This window comes from Natator depressus, chromosome 1, assembly GCF_965152275.1.
Source record: "Natator depressus isolate rNatDep1 chromosome 1, rNatDep2.hap1, whole genome shotgun sequence".
Lineage (NCBI taxonomy): Eukaryota > Metazoa > Chordata > Testudines > Cheloniidae > Natator > Natator depressus.
In genome coordinates this window covers 240,997,270-241,019,615 of record NC_134234.1, presented here as the reverse complement: position 1 = coordinate 241,019,615, position 22,346 = coordinate 240,997,270, and the positions used below count along the sequence as shown (strand labels likewise).

Here is a 22,346-nt window from a genome sequence, read left to right as displayed (position 1 = left end):
CTCCCTGCATAAACATCCAGTCTCCCCCTTGCTCTGCAGAACATCACTGGTTCCACTGTGTAGAAGCACACTTTCCCTCTGGAGCAAGGGGTGGATTTGCCCTACTGGCAATAAAATGCTTAATAGAAATGGACCTTTTTAGCAATATTGAAATGAAAACAGCATCCTAATATGCTTTCCAGAGATGAGAGCACTTAGGATGCTTAAGAAAATGGTGCATTGTGTGTATTTGCAGATTAGATTGAAGTTGGAATGTAATGGCTGAGCTACCTATTCAGCCACACTATGTTGTCTAAGTGAAGATCAAAGGGTTTTAACAGTAGCCAGATCCTGTGTGAGGCACCATTCGTTATTCTCCTCTGGAATAAAGTTATATTTCCAACCATGGAATTTGTTCTATTTGTTCTGTGCACACAATTCAGAGACCCTATGGATTTTGGATTATGTTATAGCAAGATTCAGAAGAAATTTTTTGGGATTATATCTGCAACTCTCATCATAATATACCAAGGACATTTTATTCTCTCTTTTTCATCCTTTAATAGCCATGCCTTTTTGTAGCTATGAAATCAAAGGGAACAATTCAGGATGCCCTATAGACTTTGAATTGACACTGGAACGAAGTCTATGACAGCGACTACCATGTTCTGAAAATGATTTTTCTTGAAAAACACCCCCCCCATCCATTAGAAGAATTTTAAAAGGACAGTCCTTAACACAAAACCAAGCAGTTAAAAATGTCAAACAAGTTCAGAAAGACTAAAATAAAAGATTTTAAAATAAAAATCTTTAATTTCAGAATATAGTTAAGTTACAGATTAATAAATACATATGGATATAATTTATTTTGTGTGTGCTCTCAATATGAACAATGAGAGGAAAGTTGAATGGCCTAGGTTACTAGAACCTTGAGCTAAAAGTAAAATATTCACACTCTGGGTGCATTTTTTTGTGTGTCTGGACATGAGCAAGCCAAAAAACCCACAACCCCCACAAAAAAAAAAAAAAACCAACAACCAGGCCCGCCCGCCGCCCACCCCATCCTGAATGTAAGTTCTTGGCTTTTTTTTTTTTTTAAAAGAGGTTACTTAGTATATTTCATCTTCTACAGTTCATTCTCTCCCTCTCTTTCCTGCCTTAAAAACAAATAAACAACCAAAACAGTATAATGTGTTCAAATAAGTGTGTGTGGGTGTGTATAATTTCCTAACAGCCAATCCTTCAATTCATCCTGGGCTCTTAGAAAGCACCCAGCTTAAATATGTTATGCCTTGTCACTGGTAACAGAGGTTCTGTAGACCAGTTATGACCTCAGTGACACTTAGGTTACACCCTTGCTTCTCATGTATTTGCACAATGTTGCTGATTTGGAACTTCGTAAACAATACTGTCGGATGTAAAAGACAAAATAAAATCCTCAGCTCACTCTCTCTTAACTGTTTGTTCTGCAAGGCCAGTAACCAAAAAAACCCAGTTAAAACTTGCTTTTGTCACTCAAATGGCTTATGACTGAGACAGCAAATCTGTGGAGTAATAAGGTAACACTTTTATATAGTTGTCAGAGTAGAACTGCTCTTTAAGGAGCAGCACTAACAGGCTTGGAAAGAAGTCTCTTCTAAATTCAAGAGATAAAAAAACAAGTTTCAAAGGACATTAAACAGATGCCATCCTGTTTTAACTTTGGTTTGGTGAACACAGCCTGTAAGGAAAATGAAAGGCATGCCCCTAAAGTCCATTTGAAATCCCATTAAACCAACGAAAGGCTCACCCTTTCACAAGATGGAGAGGGACACAGAAATCAACAGATTATTTGGGACAAAAGATGGGGGGGAAAAAAAGAGATTGGAGGTACATTCACAGGGTCAAAAAAAAAAAAGGTTCCAGAGGGGGACACCCAGCAGAGAAACCTCAAAACACCCATTTCTCTTAGGAGTTAGCGGAACTCTTCTTAGATGCATGAAGGGAACAGAAAGGGCCCTGCAATTGCAGACAGCCCCCTGTCCTGCTTCTTCTTCCTGGCCATCTTGGCTAATGCCAAGGAGGAGATGGACAAGGAAGTCATGGGACTTTCTGGATCCATGGATGAGGAGATGGACAGCCTTGGAGACTGACATTTTCTTCCCACAGAACTGGTGTAGAAGAAGGCAGTAGTGCATGCTTCCTTCACACCAATGTTCCTTTACCCTGACTTAGTGTAATCACTTCCTTAGAAGAGCAGTTAAATCTTTGCTCATTCATTCACTGGTCTTTCTGCTGAGGTGCACCAACAAAAAGGCTAGTAGTGGTGGCTTTTGGGACATGGACACTTGGGAGTTAAGACTGAGAACATCATCTCTTTTCACAAAGAGAAGTGTATTTGCTGTCAGCAACAGCGAGGAAGGTGTGATCCAAGGCCTACTGAAGTCAATGGAAAGATTCCCATTGACTAAAATTTCCTTTGGATCAGACCTTTAGCAACTATGAACCTCTGGGTTAGATTTAAACAACAGCCAAGAGGTAAGATGTTCAATAATCCATTATCAGCCCCTTCCACTGTCCAGTCATCTACAAGTAAACCCTTCTGTTTTCCAGGTGGATAGGTGGGGACAATGGCAGTGGGGTGGACTTTAAGGTTAGGGAGTTAAAAATAAAATAAAAATGAGCATGAGCTTTCGTGAGCTACAGCTCACTTCATCGGATGCATAGCATATCGTGGAAACTGCAGAAGATCTGCAGTTTCCACGATATGCTATGCATCCGATGAAGTGAGCTGTAGCTCACGAAAGCTCATGCTCAAATAAACTGGTTAGTCTCTAAGGTGCCACAAGTACTCCTTTTCTTTTTTCTTTTTACGAATACAGACTAACACGGCTGTTACTCTGAAACCTGTCAAAATAAAAATGGAGTCCCCAGATTTGATTTGATTTTGTTTTACCTTTGTAACAATGTATTATTGTGTTACAGTTTGACACCACACAGTGAGCTGTAATTTATAATGCTAAATACTCAGGCTCCCAGATATGATGTCTTGCTGTACAATCATTTCATAGCAGTGCTACTACACTTAGGATTATGTCTGTGTTCTCTTTACACATCCTATTTCGGATGTTTTTAATTTGACCATAAAAATCAGTTTCTGTACTGAAACTTATTATACAAGACCTGAAACGGATGCACATTTTAAACTGTTGTTCACCAAATACATATATATTTAAGAACGTCCATTCTGAGTCAGCCCAAAGGTCCATCTAGCCCAGTATCCTGTCTTCCGATCATGGCTGATGCCAGGATCCCAGAGGGAGTGAACAGAACAGGTAATCATCAAGTGATCCATCCCCTGTCGCTCATTCACAGCTTCTGGCAAACAGAGGCTAGGGACACCATCCCTGCCCATCCTGGCTAATAGCCATTGATGGACCTATCCTCCATTATTTATCTAGTTCTTTTTTGAACTTTGTAATAATCTTGGCCTTCATAAAATCCTTTGTTAAAGAGTTCCACAGATTGACTGTGCATTGTGTGAAGAAATACTTCCCTTTGTTTGTTTTAAACCTGCTGCCTTTTAATCTGATTTGGTGACCAGTGTTCCCTCTAATTTTTCCCACCCATGTGCGGAATGAATTTTGTTATGTGCACCAATATGGAGGTGATGTGTGACACATCACCTTCATGTCAGTGCACATAACAAAATTCATGTGGTGGGGGTGGGGCTAAGGGGTTCGGAGTGTGTGTGTGGGGGGTGAGGGCTCTGGCTGGGGGTACAGGCTCTGGGGCAGGGCTGAGGATGAGGGGTTTGAGGTGCAGGAGGGTGCTCTGGGGCTACGGTGGGGAAAGAGGATTCCCCCCAGATTTCTCTCCTCGCAGCAGCACCTGGGCTGGCGGGGAGAGGTGCCTTTCCCCGCTGTGGCAGCTCTGGGGTTGGGGCCGTGGGATAGGCGCCCCTCCCCTGGCTGTGGCAGGTCCGGGGCTGAGTTGGGGATGTGGAAGGGTCGCCCCTTCCCCAGCCACAGCAGGTCCCGTCTGGGTGGGTTCAGGCTGCTGCATGACCACACAGCTTACAGGGAACTAAGTTGGTGACCCCTAGCTCTTGTGTTATGAGAGGAAAGTGAACCAGAGTGGAGTGTTTAATATTTAGTAGCAGATATTTGGTGCTGTCTTCATTTATTTCCTTGTTCCTTCCTTTCCTCAGGAGGCTCAGCTTTGGACCAATCTTTCCTCCCAGCTGGAGGAGCCCTGTCAATGCTTTCTGAGAACATTAAAATGAATTATGATTGGTGGCGTGATTGTCTAATAGGATTTCTTTGCATTCGGCCTCCTGTGTTTTGGACTGTTATGCCAAGGCTTCTTTTCCCCCCTTTTAGTTTGTTTGGCTCTCACTTGTTACACTCTCACCACCAAGCTGAGACTGGACGTCAGAGCTGAAAGATTATGTAATAAGTTATTTCAAATTCAGTTAAAAATTCTAACATCCATCTGGTTTGAAATCTACCACTGATCATGCAGAATAAGTCCAGTGTAATCTTCACTAGTGCTGTTTGCTGATGACTGATCACTGTGATTGTGTCCTTTGAACATGTTTTGATCCTGATCTTCTTTCAAGTGAGTAGACAAGTAGCCTGATGGGGCTGGAAAGCATCTACTTTTGGAAATCTCTCTACCAGTGCAGTGATACGTCCTGAAAGGTAGAGAGCCTTTTGGTTAACAGCTTTGCTATACATAAATGTCCACTGCCATTTGTTGTGGTTTTGATCTTATTTAAGAAAAATTTTAGAGGTAGCTTCTGATGATGTGTGTTGTTGCCGCCTTCTTCATAGTTCAACACTTCTATAAAGTGTTCTACTGTATTGTCAATTTGTACATTGCCACAGTGGGTCAATTTTTTTAATTGCTAGGCCACTATGTGGAGTCAAGACTTGAAACCATGTGAATGTTGGTTGCATTAGTTTGGTGAATGTCAAAAACCGTCCAAAGTTTCTGTTGTTTTTGTCTGTGAAGACCCAGAAATATTTGCACATTCATATTTGTCACTCCTGATGAACCATACCTCCATAGCTTAGTAGAAACTTCTGTTCTTCTTCCCTAAAACAGAGCAGAGGTGAAGGGGAAAGTGTTGTTTCCATTGGAGTACAAATTTCAGTACCTGTCTGGTATATGGTAGGTGTTACATTCGAAGAGGATCAGTGGCGGCCTCCAGTTATAAAAGACTGAAAATGTGGTGGTGAAGAAGCCCGTTGGGGCTTACACTTCACTCCACTCAAAGTAGAGTAGCACTAAGGAATTACTAGTACAGAGTGTTCTACACTAGAAGAATGATATCTATCTTCCAACAATAGTGCAACTGCATCAGTGCTGGCCATAGTGTATATGCTAGTAGGGCTTGGGCATTTTTTGGTTACTGTGGGTTTTCATGGCATGCTGGAGGAAAATATTTGAACCCTGTCTAGTGAACACTTTTTTTTAACAGTTATTAGCATTGGTGCAGCTGGACCACTGTTGGCATACAGGTGCACACTTTTTTTTTAGTTTATGGTAGATGCATTCATAGAGTTCACTCAACAGGTTTCGCTTTATAGTATAGTGAAATCTTGCAGTAGTATGCCTTGTTGGCATTTTCAGATATAATTTCATGATTTATGTGAAAATGTAAAGAAAATGGAAAACCAGAAAAAGCTTAATTGCTCAGTTGGCATCCCGTTACATTAATTTGTACAAATATATAAAAGCCTGCATCTAAATCTCCGTCTCTCCAAGATTTGTAATGAATTTTGGGATCCTATAACTGAGAATTTTCATTAGGAATTATTTGCTGTAACAAATGATCCTCATTCTGTTATGCATTTCTACTTCATACAGTGTTGTATTTTTGTCAGTCTGTTGAAAATAATAAAACAGATTAAACACAAGCTGTCCAGGGAAAATAACAAGGTCCATAAAAACACACACTCTCCAATTATGGTTTACAATATCTTTAAATCATGAGAGTTTTAAAAAAAAGAAAAAGTGGAGTGGGTATTTGTGTGTCTAAATGGATAAAAAGCACTATGTAAGTGCCAAGTGGTGTTAGTGCTTATATATGACATAACTAACTTTGAGTTTTCTCACATAAATTCAATTTTTAAGTCACTCTCATGGCATGATTAGTCCTATTAGTTCAGTGTCAGAATTCAGCAGATTAGCTTTTTTTATTTAACTTTGCAGTGTTTCATGGCGATCAAGGCTGAACACTGAGGTCAAAAGTTATGAGCAAGTAGAGGGCTATGCAGATTTTTCTGTTTTTCCCCATGAAGGAAGGAGATGAACAGTAGGATTCATGTGCCTTCATCATTCTGCATGGGAAAGAATACCTTTTCCTGAGGGCTAGACTGTGCTCTTACCTATTCAGCTCGACAGGGCCATAAGGACAAAGGTCCATCCTACACCACACAGTAACATGGTGAGCTGTAACTTACAAGGCTCACTTACATGATAAGGGATCCTTTTGAAACTGTCTCCAAACCAAAGGGATACACCCTCTCTAATGATGTTCTTGAACAGATCTTATTACACTAACAAATCAAGGAATTTCAAAATTAAATGCTTTTTTCTTTTCCTTCTGTACATGGGTTTGGCCAGGGTTTCTGAGCAGTGTGTGACGCTATGAACTATATATGATGCAATACTTAGACACAAAGGGATGAGTTGAGGCCAGAGTCTCTGCTTCAGCATGGAATTATCTTGGAGCTCAGCTCTCCTTGGTGAGGGAATACCCACACTGGAGAGTTCCTACTCATGAATTTTCCAGTGAGTTCTCTCATTAGGGATGGGGTGGTTGGCCATTTCCCCCATAGAAGATTCTAGCAGTTACACCTCCTCATACTTGTGGATTGCCCCCCCACCCCAATCTCCTGGAGGCCCTTTGTTCTTGAACTGCTGTTCACCAGTACCTGGATGGCATAATCCCCCACCTGACAGTCACCTTTGAACCTCCTTCGAATTGCAGAATGGGTAGCCATGTAAACTATTGCAGTCTTTAGCTGTGATTTCTGCTTCCATTTAGTAGACTGGCAAAGCACCCATTGACTTCAGTGGTGAAGGATCAAGCCCTACATTGTCAGTAACTTCCAGTGAGTTCTCCTATGTATTTCTTCAAGAGGGGAGAAGAATTAGTCAGAGCTTTGCCAGATGAGCTGCTCTACTCCAGAGCCCCAGGGACAGGTGATCACAGAGATCCTATACAGGGTCTTCTGCAGGGTGGGAGGGATGATACCATGGTTGTGGTACTCTTTCTGTGTATCCTCTCTCCAGATGTGCTCCCTTCAGCATGTGGCACCAGCCTGGGGGACCCTTGTTTTTTATCATCTTAAATTTACCTATAGGTTCTATACAGCTAAATAGCCTAATCTGAAAAGGGCTATTTTCCTTTGGTGGTGGTTGTATAATGCGTGTTCCCTTTCCTGGGGGTGGGGTCACTTACTCCATGCAGCTTATCATCATTGGAATGCCATTAGGGGACACCTTCCTTGGCTGATGAGGAAAAATGGAGAGGATCTGGTTGGCCCAAAGACACAGCTTCCTTATTGGAGTCCCCTTACAGAGCTCAGCCAAGGAGAAGACAGTGTTGGGGAGCTATCTTTCTAAAATATGTGCTTTAGCTCAACCATAGAAGTTATAGTCTTGATGTAGGAATTCTGCTGAGTCAGGTTCTCTGGCTTGTGATGTGCAGGATGGTCAGACTCTTAGACCCTAATGTTCTTTCCTAGCTTAAAAAAAATTTATGGAAGTATGACATGAAATCAAAGGTTTCTCAGTTGAAGGCCAGTCTACAATTGGCTAAGTCAGAGAGAAACCCTCACACACCTGTATGCTGCTGTTGATTGGGGGTTTCCAGATGCTTCTTTCCATTAAGCTGGGGTTGGAGAGCCCTTAATTTCAACTGGAAGTTAATTTCAAAGGACTCCAAGGATCTGTCTTTTGTTTTAACCCTCCCTCACTTTTCTCTCCCACTTGTTGAGCTATGCACAGTGGATACTTAATAGTATAGTAATGCCCAATGCCAAAAGTGAAGAGAGGACTGGACAGAGGCTAGGGTCTGGTGGGTTGTGAGGGGAGGCACTTTTGTCAATTTCCCCATTCCTACTCTGCAGCACTCTGCTGTGGAGTTTTTTGGCTTTACGTAGGAGGTTGCCCTTACCTGTGGACAGTAGGTGACCCTACTGTGTAGCCTTGTGAAGCTTGCATGGCTTGGGAGGCCATGGATGGATTTTTAGCTGATTGAAGTGCTATATTTGTGCACACATACTGTGTATAACAATCACAACCACTATCAACATTTCAAAAGCTTTCTTGTGAGATTGTTTCAGGACAAAAGAATGTTTCCTTCACCATTTGGCCCAATTTGTTATGACAAATAATAACCTTGGCAGGAATGAAACAGCACCTGCACATTTTCACATTTAATGTTCATGGACCACCAAAGACGGCAAATTATAGATAATACGTGCACACACACACACACACACACACACACACACACACACACTCCTACTCAAATTTTACAGTTTAATGGAAGGCTTATCCTTGTTGTGTTTTCCTTTTTTTTTAAAAAGGAAAAGCTAGACTATTAGGTTAAAAGAAAAGGAGTACTTGTGGCACCTTAGAGACTAACAAATTTATTTGAGCATAAGCTTTCGTGAGCTACAGCTCACTTCATTGAATGCATCCGATGAAGTGAGCTGTAGCTCACGAAAGCTTATGCTCAAATAAATTTGTTAGTCTCTAAGGTGCCACAAGTACTCCTTTTCTTTTTGCGAATACAGACTAACATGGCTGCTACTCTGAAAACTATTAGGTTACTGCTTTTTCATACCTAGCAGCTACTCTAAGGAAACAACATGAGGTAAATCTCTCCTATTGTAGGCCAGTGATGCTTGGCCCTTTGCTGGGCATTCAGTGGAATGGATACAAGGAGCATTCCCTCCCCACTGTGTGCTCTGCCTAAGGGTCAGGTGCTGGTGTACCATCCTTCACTGAAGAGAGTGCAAAGACTACATTACCTACTCCCTTGGGGGCACATGGCTCCCACCACCAGCACTGTCTCATTGAGTGGGAATGACAGATGGCGGTGGGAGACAAATACCTCCCCATGAAGGCACGCAAAGCAGGCTTGGGGATTTCAAGAAGACTGCCACTCGACAATAGAATGCTCTCTTGGGGCAGGGCAGGACTGCCCCCTCGCTCTGCTCTGTGCAAGACGAGTATCATTTAGCCCTGCGGGAGCATGATGCTGCTGTATATTTTAGACTGAAATTTGGTTTGAATGTATTGTTTACTTTTTTTCTCATTTTGTGATGGTGGGACTGGGGGTGGGAGGGCAGCTTGTACCACAGGCGAAGCTCAGGGCTGACATATCTCACAGAGGAGGGGGAAAAAAGGCTTTATTCAAGAGTTCTAGATCATTCACGTAAATTGAAGTCCTGTCAAAATATAGCTGCATAAAGCATTACTTCAAAGTCCAGGGTTAGGTTATGCCAAAGTTGTATTTTTCCCAAACTCCTTTAGCTCAGTGATTACCTCCAAAGTGTTCCCGAGGGAACAAAAATGAAATACGCAAGTAAGACTCCTTCCCTCTTAAAGTTAGATTGACTGGTCAAAATGCAGCCTAGGGTAGATCAAGTTCTATCAGTTGTAAGCTGTGCATATAGAAAATATTTATAAAAAACATATGTTGTCTGGGCTTTACAAACATGCCAATTCTCAGCCGATTTAGAAAACCCAACGTGTTTACATAGTAATAACAAGTCAAGGGCATTGCTCTCAAGCCATGTAAACCATGGGGAACTGCAGTCTGACCCTTAGTAAAAGCAAATATAGGGATTGTTGCCCCTTAATGTGTGGTTTAGTCTACATGCAAAATATTTGAACTGATTTTATTGGGTGTCATTTCTTTTGTTGTCTTTTTAATTCCGACTCTTTCTTGTTTGTATGTGGTGTCTAGGTCAGTGTTTCTTAACCTTTTGGATACCAGGGACTGGCTTGCTGTCTTCCTAAACTGTGTCAGGGAGATCTCAGGGACAGGCGCCGGTCCATGAACCAGTCGTTGAAACACTGATCTAGAAGACATAACCAAATGGACAAATTTAATTAGAATTAATCATTTTGATTCTATTTTCAACTGTATGTAAAACAACCCTGTTAACGACTGTTAAATAAGTTGGCAGTAAGTGCAATGAGGAGACAAGTTTATGAATATCTTGTGAAAATAAATTCTTAGCAGTTAGTCACTCTTTCCTTTTGTGGCAGCCACAAATAATGAGTAGTGCTGTTCTCTCATCAGGAGAGAACCTGATGGCATAGCAACTAATGTGTCCTGTCACTGAACATTCTGCAAAAACAATTTCTGATGGTAGAGGGGTTCCTGTTGCATCTGGATTCCTGGTGTAGACCCTGATTCAGCAAAGCTCATAAACTCAGGCTTAAAGTTAAACACTGGTATTCCTGTTTGACTTCAGTGATATTACTCACATGATCTAAAGTGAAACAGGAAACTGCTGAATCATGGCTTTAATTGGTCACATGTGAAGATATCAATCAGTTTTTCAAAAAAATCAATCTTAATGGATCCAGATCATAAAACTACCACATAGCTTAGATTTCTGTGGAAAGTGCCAGTGTTGAAAGGGCACAAATGTTACAGCTTTCATGTTGAAGTGCATGATTTATCCTGGGGTAAGTATGTAAAGCACCTATCTATGAGATGCTTAGCTCAAATCTGTGTTGTTAGCCTCTTACATCATTTGCAGTGAAACTAGCCAAATTCAACCACACGTTTTAAAAGGCAGTGGGGGGAGGAGGCTGCAGCAGGGAGTGGTTTCTTTTTATCGAGATTAACCAGATGTTCTGAGCAATTTTATCCTAATTAATTTAACAGCCTGTACTCTAAATTACGTATTCCGTCTGGTTTTAATGTGTGTGAATGATGTTCTGCCATTGCAAGGATTCCATGGCCTAATTATATTTATTATGGTTCTGTTTTGTTTTCTTACAGGCTAAACATATTGTTGGCTGGTATGAACCCATTCTATTTCCATGCAGTAAATGTAACTTTACACTGTCTAGTGACTCTTGTCCTGATGTATACTTGTGACAAAGCTGTATTCAAGGACAGTCGACTGGCTTTTGTCACGGCTCTCTTCTTTGCTGTGCATCCTATTCACAGTGAGGCTGTAAGTATATATGTAAAACTGAGATAGTACCTAAAAGAAATACATGTTTATAACTTTCTAAAAAAACAAACCTTTAATACAAAACATACCGTTTACTGTGACTGAGTGTGGTACTTGCTTTGAAGGGTAAACAGTTAAAAAAACAAACAAACAAAAAAAAAACAAACAAACCCCAAAAAAACCCCAACCCCTTTTTCCCCCCCAAAACAAACAAACAAAACCCCAAACCTGTTGCATTCAAAATAATCAATAACATACATTAGGAATAAACTTCATACTTGCTGTCTTTCCACTTAATACGAGCTGCAATTCCAATTAACCATCCTAACCAGCAATGCTAAAAATAAATACACAGTGTTGCAGTTGTGAGAAAATATGGATCCCCACCATCTCTCAAAACCAGAAAACTTTGTGAGGCATCTGTCCTGCTGAGACATTGTTCTGTTCCTTAAATCTTTTTTCCAGAGTCTTCAATTTCTAAACAGAAAAGGGCCCCTGTATTCATAATGTAACTTCGTGTGTGTTCTGAACAAGATAATAGGAAAATGCTGATACAGGTCGTAGGTCTATATTGACCCATGAATTTTCTCACACAACTCTTAATTAGAAAGTATGGATTTTTTTTTTTTAATCTTAGGAAAACAGCTTCTTTGAGTAAACTTCATGGCAAAGTTGCAGTATATAAGCTTATGTTGCTTTTCTACTAATCACAGAAAAATGCAAGATATCAAAATATACAGATACCTTGTTTTAAAATGACCGCTATTTTAATTTCCATGTAGATAAAATGGTTGGGTCTTTTCTTTCAAATGGGGATGCAGTTTCTTCTGTTTCCAGGTAGACAAGTGTATGTCTAGTTAAGATATTGTCAGGATCATATTTTGTTGTTATGAGCTATTGTAAACTAGCGAGAGTGAAATGACTGCCAGTGCTGAGAACTTTTGAGGAGAGAGTGCCTTAATAACAAAAGAGCCATGAGCTTTACAGTTACCTCTTGTGTTGTCTCTATGAGCTAATCAGCCAGGCTCCTTTAGATAATGCTGCTTTATAATATAAGCGAGGTTTTAGATGAGGCCAGCTTTGAATTTACTCTTGTCTAGATCAGAATTTGGGGAGTTTAAAGCAAATGCCAAAGCATTGAAGATTACATAATTAAGTGACCTTAAAACAGCAAAAGCTTCAAAGGGCCTTTAATTTCCTTTATGTGCAGTTTCTGAATCTTTATGAAGTGGAATGCTGAAATATTTTGTAATTTGAATAATTATAAAGAAACTTGCCAATTAGAGTTTGAAAAACTCTCCTAATGTACCAAGTTAGCAGTTGCAATTTATTGTCTGTTTGAACTGATTATTAACTAACATTTGAGTAATAAGCTTTCTTATTATGTAGGAGTGACTGTTAGTCTTTGGGGAGGATTTTGATCTAATCAGTTCTCACAGTATTAAAGAATATGATGAAACATCACAGTTTAGTGAATCAGGCATACATTTCTGTTTTTTTTATCCCCATTTTAATTATTTCATAATAATCCCAACCACAATTATGTTCTTATTTTCTGAGTCATTTCTATAAATGCTCTTTAAAAGAATTTAACTTCATTTTAGTCCGTCTGTATATTGTTGTTGTTACACAAAATAGCTTAATTACTCTATATAATAAAAAAAAATACCAAAATTCCTACTGATTAGGGTGCCAGGATGTAGGAAAGAAGAGAGAGACAGAAAGAAAGGAGGGGGAAAAAACCCATAAAGCAAAGGCAATTGGTATGGCTCATTGAAACAGTCTCTAAAGGTTTTTTTTAAAGTATAACTTTCCTGTCTTTCTTTTTTTCTCCTCTTAGGTAACAGGTATTGTAGGCAGAGCAGATGTCTTAGCCTGTCTACTGTTTCTGTTGGCTTTTCTCTCCTATAATAGGTATGGATCTTTAATATTAAATATTATGAGATGTTGTGAGACGTGAGGCTTTTTTTTGCGGGGGGAGGAATCCATATAAAATCCTAACTATTGTATTTTATTTAAAATTGACAAAGCAAGTCCTGTCAACCCATGCTGTTTTTTAAGTCACTGTGCATGTAAAAGTGCTTTTGGACCCTTCTTTCAGTCATGCACCCAACTTGCAGTGATATTAATAAATATATGTAGCCAGTTGCTGCAGACCCTTACTCTCAATAATTTAACTGAAGTTAATGGGAGTGCTCACGCAAGTATTTGTTCGCAGCATTGGGTTCATGGTTACTGAGAATATTTTAGTGTTTTAAAAATTATGGAAATGCACTTGGAAAATGTTTAATGAACTAATTAATAAATATGAAAATAACAAATTAAAATATCTATATCAAATCTGTTTTGCAGGAGTGTGGATCATTTTTATGTTGGGGAACATTTCCCTCCCACTGCCTCTCCATTCTTCTTGCTGCTTAGTTTATTTCTTGGGACCTGTGCAATGCTGGTGAAAGAAACTGGAGTCACTGTGTTTGGTGTGTGCTTGGTTTATGACTTGCTTTTCCTGTCCTACAATAGACTTAGACTGTAAGTAACTTAATATATTCTTCAAACCTTGACACCTTTTATGTGCATAATATATATAAATATATGATTATATACAGTACGATAGATGAAATTCTGTCCCCATTGAAGTTAATGGGAATCTCCCGTCGACGCCAGCAGAGCTAGGATTTCATCCTATATTTTATTTTATGTTTTGCTTGGTATAGTACTGTTGCTGGATGGGTAGCTAGCAAAGGGTGAAGAAATGATCTACAGAAACACACAACTCAGTTATAGCTAACTTTGAAAGGGTTTGATTTTTTTATTTTTGTGTGAATTTTGACTGGTAGTATCAAAAGTTTTTAAAATTTCTTGGCTTAATTTCTGCAGTAGCAACAAATTAAAACCCTGTAACTTTTTGTTCAAAATGTGATAACGTGAAGTTAAGTTTGATATCAGATTTAGTAATAAAATCAGATTTGTTCATTAATTTCTTAATATTTTTTTTGTAACATGAATGATGCTTAAATCGGAACTCTTATGAGCCCTCAAGCAATATCTTTAAATATTTTCTTTTTTCCCCCCTCTGTAAATCTCAGTTTGTTAAATATGGAAATATTTTTTTTCATCTGTTTTTGGGTGGCTCAAGAATTCCACAGCTGGAGAATTAAGCAGTTATCAACACTTAGTTAAGAAAATTCAAATCCATTCAAGGTGACTTATCACAGTCTTAGTTCTGCCAGTAACTGTATGGCTCCTTACTTATAGTGTTAAGTTCTTCTCTTTTTGATGTAGAGCCTGTTGTGTCCATCTCTCCCCCAAACATTCAGTGTTTTTAAACTTTCTACATCCTTGTCCCCTCTCTCATGTTTTATCTCTTTCCATTGACTTTAACTGGACTTAGATATGGCCCTATGACAAGATCCCTCACACCCCCACAAGTAGTACTAATCAGTGGTAAGCTATGATACATCACTAGAGTATTTCTTCTGTCTTGATTCTAATACATAACTTCACAAATGGTCTGCCAGTGGCAAGTTATGGACTTCTTTGGGGTTGGCAGTCAGAATGCTTGTAGTGCGTACGTTTACAATGGATTGTGTGGAGTTGCAGGAACTCTGTGGCTAAGAATGGCAGAAATCTTTAATTATTCAGGGGAAAACCCATGCACTTATTTTATATCCCTCTTTTCCTTGGGGTCATGTTCCAGTGGTCTCTGAACATTCTGTTTCCTTGCTTCTGTGACATTAAATAACGGTCATGCCAGGGCCAGAGATCTTACAAGAATGAGAGGCTCTGTGGCCCAGATGTGATGCATTTTAATATTCATTCTAATTTATTGTGCACTAGTGTAGCAGTTTATGGTGCTCAGAATTTTGTCTGTGTGTTTCCTTGATTTTAAGGGGTAGGAGAGAACCTGTAGCCAAATGTTGCTGAGACTCCTTCCCGCACCCCCCGTTTGTTTGAACCAGGCCTGCTTTCTTTTTTTTAACAAGTGAGCTGCCACAAAGGATAATTGTCTAATGAAATATACTGTGCAGTTTCTCCCTCCTCACTCCCCATCACACTCACCTCTGTAAGCTCTCTGAGGTCTTTAAGAAAGGTTAGACTGATAATATACTGCAAGGTTCTTTTACATTTTTTTAATATTGTAGTTTGTAGAAGTTTGTACAATAGCTGAGAATCCAGTTATCCTGCCCTCCATCATGCCCAGTAGCAATGAAGTAAATGCCAGATCTTTGCATATAGACCTGAAGGAAATGTCATGTATTGTATTAAGATAGTCGTTTGGGATAACTTTCCAATACTCCCTCTTTTAATGAAGTAAACATGAAACAAAAGAACCATCTCTTAAAAGGCCTCTTTCCCCCTTCCTACCCCCCCCTTTTTGTGCTTCTCAATTCAATGAGTAATTAGGAGAAATGGAGGGGTGCATCAGAGGTTCGCACGGCAGCCTGCGTCTTCTCCATCTGCTTCGCTGCAGATTCCTCCATCCAGCAGGGAGAATGGGAAGCACCGGTTTGCTCACAAAGGGACCTGGAACTCATGCCACCCTGCATCACCTGAAGAGCAACGGAGCAGCAGCCTTTCTGTCTCAAACAAAGCCATGTGGGCTATTCTTAGGTACTATACAACCACAAGTGGTTCTGATTTTTTTTTCTTTTTTTCTCAACAGGTTGTTTTATGTCTTTGTATATTTTTAATGACAAGAATCACTTTACTTTCTTTCACTTTTATAACTATTTTATAAAAAAAACCCCATAATTATAATTGTTGAGTGAGAAAAAACAGGGGTGGGGGGAAGGGATGGGGAGGAGTAAATGAGTACATTTCTGCTGCTTGAGAAGAAGAAAGGACTGATGTCACTTGACAGCTGAGAAGAACAGGTATTTTTAGAGAAGACGAGACATTAGAGAGAGGGCTTTGTCCCCCCACCATCTTATCTGGTGGGATGGAGTGCTTCCTTGTGTTTCTTATCCTCCCCTTCCTCTTCCAGAGGAAGAAGATGGGGATATGATGTTGGTTTGAGAGGGGAGGCACAGATCCTTTTACCTCTAAAACCTGGTAGTGAGCACTGGTGCATAGTTTGGAGCAGAGCTGCCATATAGAAACAATCTAAATGTTAACTGCTAATTTTTGCCCTGCCTTGTGCCCAAGAATTTGATTATATATAGGCTTGGCAGAATTCTATTTTTATTTTTTATAATTTCAAAAAAATAGTATCAGTTTTATTTATAAGAATTAAAAAAATTATCTACTTAAATTTTCACAGTTTGGGGAAATTATGGGGATGGGAGTCAGACAATAATTATGTAATGCCCAGTAGATGTTGAGATTCAAATAGTTAAAGCTTTATAACTATTAAAACACAAATTGTCAACGTTACATGTCATAATGTACAAAATATCCTTAAATCAAAGACTAATAAGTTCTCAAGCAGCATTTTTCTTACTTAGCCTGTCTGTAAATTTTGATCATTACCAACTGAAATATTTTTTCATTGGTTTGTGTCTGTGTATGGTGAAATCAACCTTTACAGACATTTAACAATTAAAAATCTAATCCTTCCAAGCCTAATGATACATGGAGAAAGCTGGGGTGATGGATGATGGAACAATTTTATATCCAGCACTAAGTGAGGTGGTCAGTGCACTCCCCATGGAACTCTTCTGCAAGCCAAGCAGCACCCTTTAAGGCTGAACCACACTCTGAACTAGGGCCAGAGTCTGACATCCTTTGAATGGCAGTTAGTCAGTAAGAGGGTATAGCAAGGTGCATCTCAACGTCCTCTCTTAAATACTTAAATGTGTCATTTTCTAAATGTCCCAGTCTCTAATAGCATCTAGAAGCTTGTTTCATGGCTTTTCCTCCTTAGTAGGATACTGATACTGCTTACCCATAGTTTTTTCTGATGTTTTTACATGCTGCATCACTGGTTTTAAGAATAATGCAGATTAGGTAATGTGGTAGTGTTTATTTTCAGGCACATGAAACTCCAAAGCTGAAAATCTGAATAATTAGAGAGCCAGGCAGTGGTTTACTTTTTAAAGGAGTTTTTTCCTGAATACAGTTGTTTGAAGTGTGGGTCCCCCCCCCCCCAATCAAAAAAAAAAAACAAACAAAAAAACCCAAAACCTGAACAGATGACGACTTCTGCAGTACCTTTTAATTGCAATCTTCTAAGGCAGAATGACTTTTAAAAAAAGTCTGCTATAAAAAGCAGCTGCTTTTAGAAGCAGTATGTTGTGATTCTTGCTTTTAATTGCAAAATATTCTCTGGGTTTTAAAATAAGAGGAAAAATAATTAGCAATTTATGCTGTTTAAACGAAGGATAAAATTTTCAAAAGAGACTCGGTGACCTAGCGACCTGAGTGCCATCCGAAGTCAATGGGAGTTAGGCTGTTTTTGAAATAGTACCCAAAGGCTTGAGACACAGATAAGACTTTTTGGTAGTACTTAGGCCAGCAAGGGCCAGCCAGACTCTTCCAGCAGACAGTCCCTACGTCAGATCATATGCCACCTAAGTCCTTTCGGCAGCTTGTGTGCAAGCCATATTTCATAATTATGAAATCGCTCCAGAAAACAGGACACTTTAACGGAGGTTTGTGTTTGGCTGTCAGCAGCATGATAATCATATCAGTGCTCATTAATTGTATAGTCCACAACTATGTTGTTTCTATTTATTTGAAAATTCCGTTTCTTAATAGCAAAAAGAGACTCCAGGGTATGTGACCATAAGCAGGGTGGGGGAAGTATTGTCAGGTCAGGTGACCAGTCTTTGCCTTTGATCTTGTGCCCTATAATCCCATTTATGGCCAGCTATAATTGCCCCAAAATATTCTGGCTGGATTACTAGAGTGTTTTATTGTTTCAAGATGATCTGTAAATGTGTGTCTTTTTTTGGTATTATATATATTTCTGGTGTAATAGTGCCTAGAGACCCCAGTCAGAATCAGGAATCCCGATGAGGTAAACACTTAGTAAGATACAATCTGTGCTGCAAAGAGCCTACAATTAATTAATTTTTAATTAATGTATATGTGATTTTAATTCATGGATAACATTAATTAATGTATTTTTCCATTTGCTTGATGCTACAGATGGAAAGAACTAAAGGTGCATTCAACAAATACGTTATTTTGAAATGTACCTTTCTGCTCCATTTGCCCCCAGGTTGCCCAAAATGTCCAGGCTCCCTAGTTTACACTCAGAGGTATTACGATAGAGCCACAACTCACATATCTGGCCTTTTGGGGAGGAGGATACATTTTAAAATAATTTTTGTATGGGATGCCCCTTTAATCCTTTCCTGCTTGGAGAATTCAATACAAATATATTTTGTCCACATTAACAAAATTACAGGTCACTTTAATTTGTACCCTACGATGATCCAGATTATCGTCAACTGGGATAAATTGAGTTAGCTCCACTGAAGTCAATGACGCGATGCTGATTTTTCCCTGGCTGAGGATCTGACCCTTTGAATTTAGCCCCTAACTACATGTGAAGAATCATGACCCAACACATACATTCAGCCACTTGACTGATTCACTTGCAGGAGAAAGCTTGTGTACCTGAAATTAAATAATTGATAGTGTTTTGTGAAGGACAAGAGCAGAATGAAGATGAATTATTAAAGGAGTCTTGCAACAAGTATCCCTGTGTGATACACCAGGAATGTGAAACCCTGCCAACTAGAAGTGATGATGGGTTGGGATGGAAGTCCTATGCGAACCATTTGTTGGGGAGAGTTTTTTGGAGTCACTGCTGGCTTTTATATGTTTTGCCGCCCTAAACAAGCTAGAAATTCTCTCCCCCAGCCCTTCAGTCACTAAACAGTTTGCTGCCACTGGCAAGCGGTCTGTGTTTAGGGCAGAACTGATTCCATACAGAGGTTTCTGAAGCCTGTAAGAGAGGATACTGTTCATGGTGCCTCTCGTTGGGCATCTCTTATTAGCCAGTTCATTAAGCAGCATTGACTTTTTTTTCTTGAGTGTTGTGTCAATATCCACTGTAAATACAGGCTATTATATGCAAATCATTAACATGATAGTCCTCTGTGTCACGAATCAATAGGGTAAATGGTCCCAGATACTAGAGAGCTTGTAGGATTCAAGTTGATACAGAGTCCTCGTGGTCTACCTTGACAATGTGAATTTGCCTGTGGTTGTGTTTTGCTTTAAAGGGGGTGAGGGTTTGGTAATCTTGCATTTATGGAAACTAGTTAATTTCTTCCTTGTCTCAAGTGGAAATGCACTGAATCCCCGTTTCGCTTAGCATTGATCTTTCATGTGACAAAACCACAAAATAAATTAGTGTAGTTGGCCAGTCTCTGCTATTTCTGATCTGGCCATCACTAGAGCAGAGGAGTTGCAGGAAAATAGAACTATGAGGAAGACTCCAGGATTTTTGGTAAAGATGAGGGTAAAAGTTGGCCAAGTGCCAGGTGCTTTAAGGGGTAGAGAGTGGTAGTGGTGGGAAACTGCCTACAAAATTGGCTTATAAATGTAGGTTTTTTGCTGCATCCCAGAAGGTCTTGAACAACTAGTAAGCACAGGTGGTCATAATGTCTTATGACATGGCAGGCTGATGGGCTGCCCAAATACACAGTCCGATATCTTGTCTTGAGACCTCCACTCTTTGTCCTCTGTTTTCTCCTTTCTTTCTTTTTTTTTTTTTTTGGTCTGTGTTCTTCATCTGTGTTTGTCTGTATTTCATCCTTTCTCTGTCAAATACTATGGTGAAACCCACCAGTATAAGCAACCAGATTTATTTCCTCTCTCTCTCTCTCTCTCCTCTGTTTTGCTCTCTTTCCTAATTTCTTTATTCCCTGTGTTCTGTCTTTCTCTTTTGCTTCAACCTTTCTTGAACTCCAGCTACCTCTCCCCTCCCACAAAACATCCTTTTTGGAACATTTCCCCTTTCCACATGGGGGAAGCCTCCATTTTTCTCTTTCTTTGCAGGGGTAGCTGCAAAAGTCAAGCGGCGGTGCTCTACACCGAGAATGGATGCCAAGGGAATCTGTCCAGTATGCTGTTTAGCATCAGTTTCCCTCAGCTGCCCTTTTGAGTGTTTAAAGTTTTTCTGTGCATAATGAATCAAGCTATACGTACATAACCATTTTTAATGGAAAAACAGCTATGATTGCATGACCCTTGCCAGCTTCCCTTTTTAGCTGGCTGCACGTAAAGCTCTCAGGAGCTGACGCACAGTTTTGACCACTAAGGATGGCCAGTTGTCTGCTGCTCATGGTACAGCCAGCCTAGTAGCTGAAAGCATTACAGGATGCATTTGTGTGGTAGACTCTATAACATGTTTCTACTTAAACATAAAATTCTTGCTTATGTTCATTTTGAAAAATAGAAACCTACTTACTGTTCAGTATTTTATTACTTGCATTGAAAAGCAGTGTTGCAATTAGAGCTGTGAGAATAAGTGATTTTTCAGTTTGCTGACCATTCCAAAAATTTGGGGGGAGGGGATGATTCAGACTGAACCAAAACCAAGACTTTTCTGAATTTTTCATGAATTGAAAAAGTTGGGAAAATTTTGTTTCAGACTGAACAAAATGAAATTTTTTATTTCCAGGCATTTTTTTAACCTGGAGACAGGAAACTGCTCTTGTAATTTTTTAAATTTCCTTAAAAATGAAATTCCTTTTGTATGTCAGAAAGCAATTTTATAGCCAGGTTTGGATTAGAATGTCTGACTGTCATGTTTTATAAAATAGCCCATATTGATCAATGAATAGTGATTATGAAAGTGCTTGGAATATAATTACTGCTAGGCTCCCTTTTATATAACATTATATCTGTTTTATAGTTCTCTTCTCCCCGCCCCCAGATTCCATTGAGTTCAATGGGAGCAAATGGGATTTGGTTATTTTAGTTTACATGATGAGATGCACTATACACTGTGCTTTTTTATTTAAAATGTTCATTGTTTTTAGTGCCCAGCATACAACTAAAAAGAAAAACTCAAATGTGTGACTCTGCCCTCCGAAGCATTTTGGGTCTTTGCCCATGCCCATGCAACAACAAAATAGCAGAGGAGGGAATTGAAAATGATATGGAAAGTATGTAACTGCATGTACGTAAATAGTTATACAGCTGCATATTTTTCTATAATTGAGGCTTCAAGATTCAGCATTTCTTGTGAAATGCCTATCTGCCATAACTTTTTAAGTTATGGGAATAATAACAACCTTGTATGAAGGAAAGGTCCTCGCTCTTAAGTGAATACATTTGGGAGAGGTGTTGCCAGAATGTTATTCATGATAACTGTAGCAAGGGCACTAGGTTATATGATATTTTTGTGGATGTTTAACTACAAAAATACCTAGACAGTTTAAAGAGACCCTGTCAAGGTTGTTGGGTGCAAATTTTAACTTCTTATAGGCCCAGATGACAGCTGTTTTCCTAGTCCGTGTGGATCAAATTCTGGGAGTGAGGTCTATCTCAGTAACTGATTTATGTCCTAATACAGGACGTTTTATATAAGAAAATAAATCTGAAAAAACAACATAGGTACTGAACCTGCCAGACACTTATGAACACTCATAACTTCGCTCCCGTCAATAGCCCAACTGAAGTCAATTGGATTATTCATGTGAGCCAAGTTTTGCACGTGTTAAATGCTTTGCAGGAGCAGGGTCATAGTGTACAATGGCTGCTGTTCTTTTTAGCCCACTGTCTGTAAAGTTATGTGGGGCTCAGGGACAGCTGTATAAAAGTAAATTGTGCCTCTGCCCTATACTTGGCTTCAACAAGTTTATGCATTGTGATGGACATGGAGCTGCTATGTAATCATCTAAGGGTAATGAGATAACTTTATGAATACTGTATATGAACTGGTCAGTGAGGTGAAGTTACTGTATGAAATATACTGCTCCAGTTTAATAGGGGGCTGCATGAAAAACGAGAAGAAAGGCAACATGATGGATCTAGATAAAACACATCTGAGCAAACACTTGGGAGAGTTGGGGGGAGGGGTCAATTCCGAGAACAATGCCTTATTTCCAGGCCCCAGCCCAAAGTGACACAGCTGTTTTGCCAGGCTAGGAGCCAAGCGATCAAAAGAACATTCAACACTTAAAAAGCCACAACTACGGAGAAAAAGGGGAGTCAGCTGTCAGGAGCTGTCCAGGTGGGACAGTTTGACTCAGAGAGAGGCTCTGC

At 39.6% G+C, this 22,346-nt stretch overlaps 1 protein-coding gene across 2 annotated transcripts in view; it reads left to right on the top strand.

Annotated features, from left to right (window-relative positions):
• The window catches only part of TMTC1 (transmembrane O-mannosyltransferase targeting cadherins 1), a 176,495-nt gene that overhangs the window by 3,004 nt on the left and 151,145 nt on the right, over positions 1-22,346 (top strand). For both annotated transcript variants that reach the window (XM_074939267.1, XM_074939276.1), the window contains exons 2-5: positions 11,003-11,180; positions 13,021-13,094; positions 13,533-13,709; positions 15,585-15,791. In XM_074939267.1, the coding sequence (XP_074795368.1) occupies positions 11,003-11,180; positions 13,021-13,094; positions 13,533-13,709; positions 15,585-15,791 (636 nt within the window). The remainder of the gene's footprint in view (positions 1-11,002; positions 11,181-13,020; positions 13,095-13,532; positions 13,710-15,584; positions 15,792-22,346) is intronic.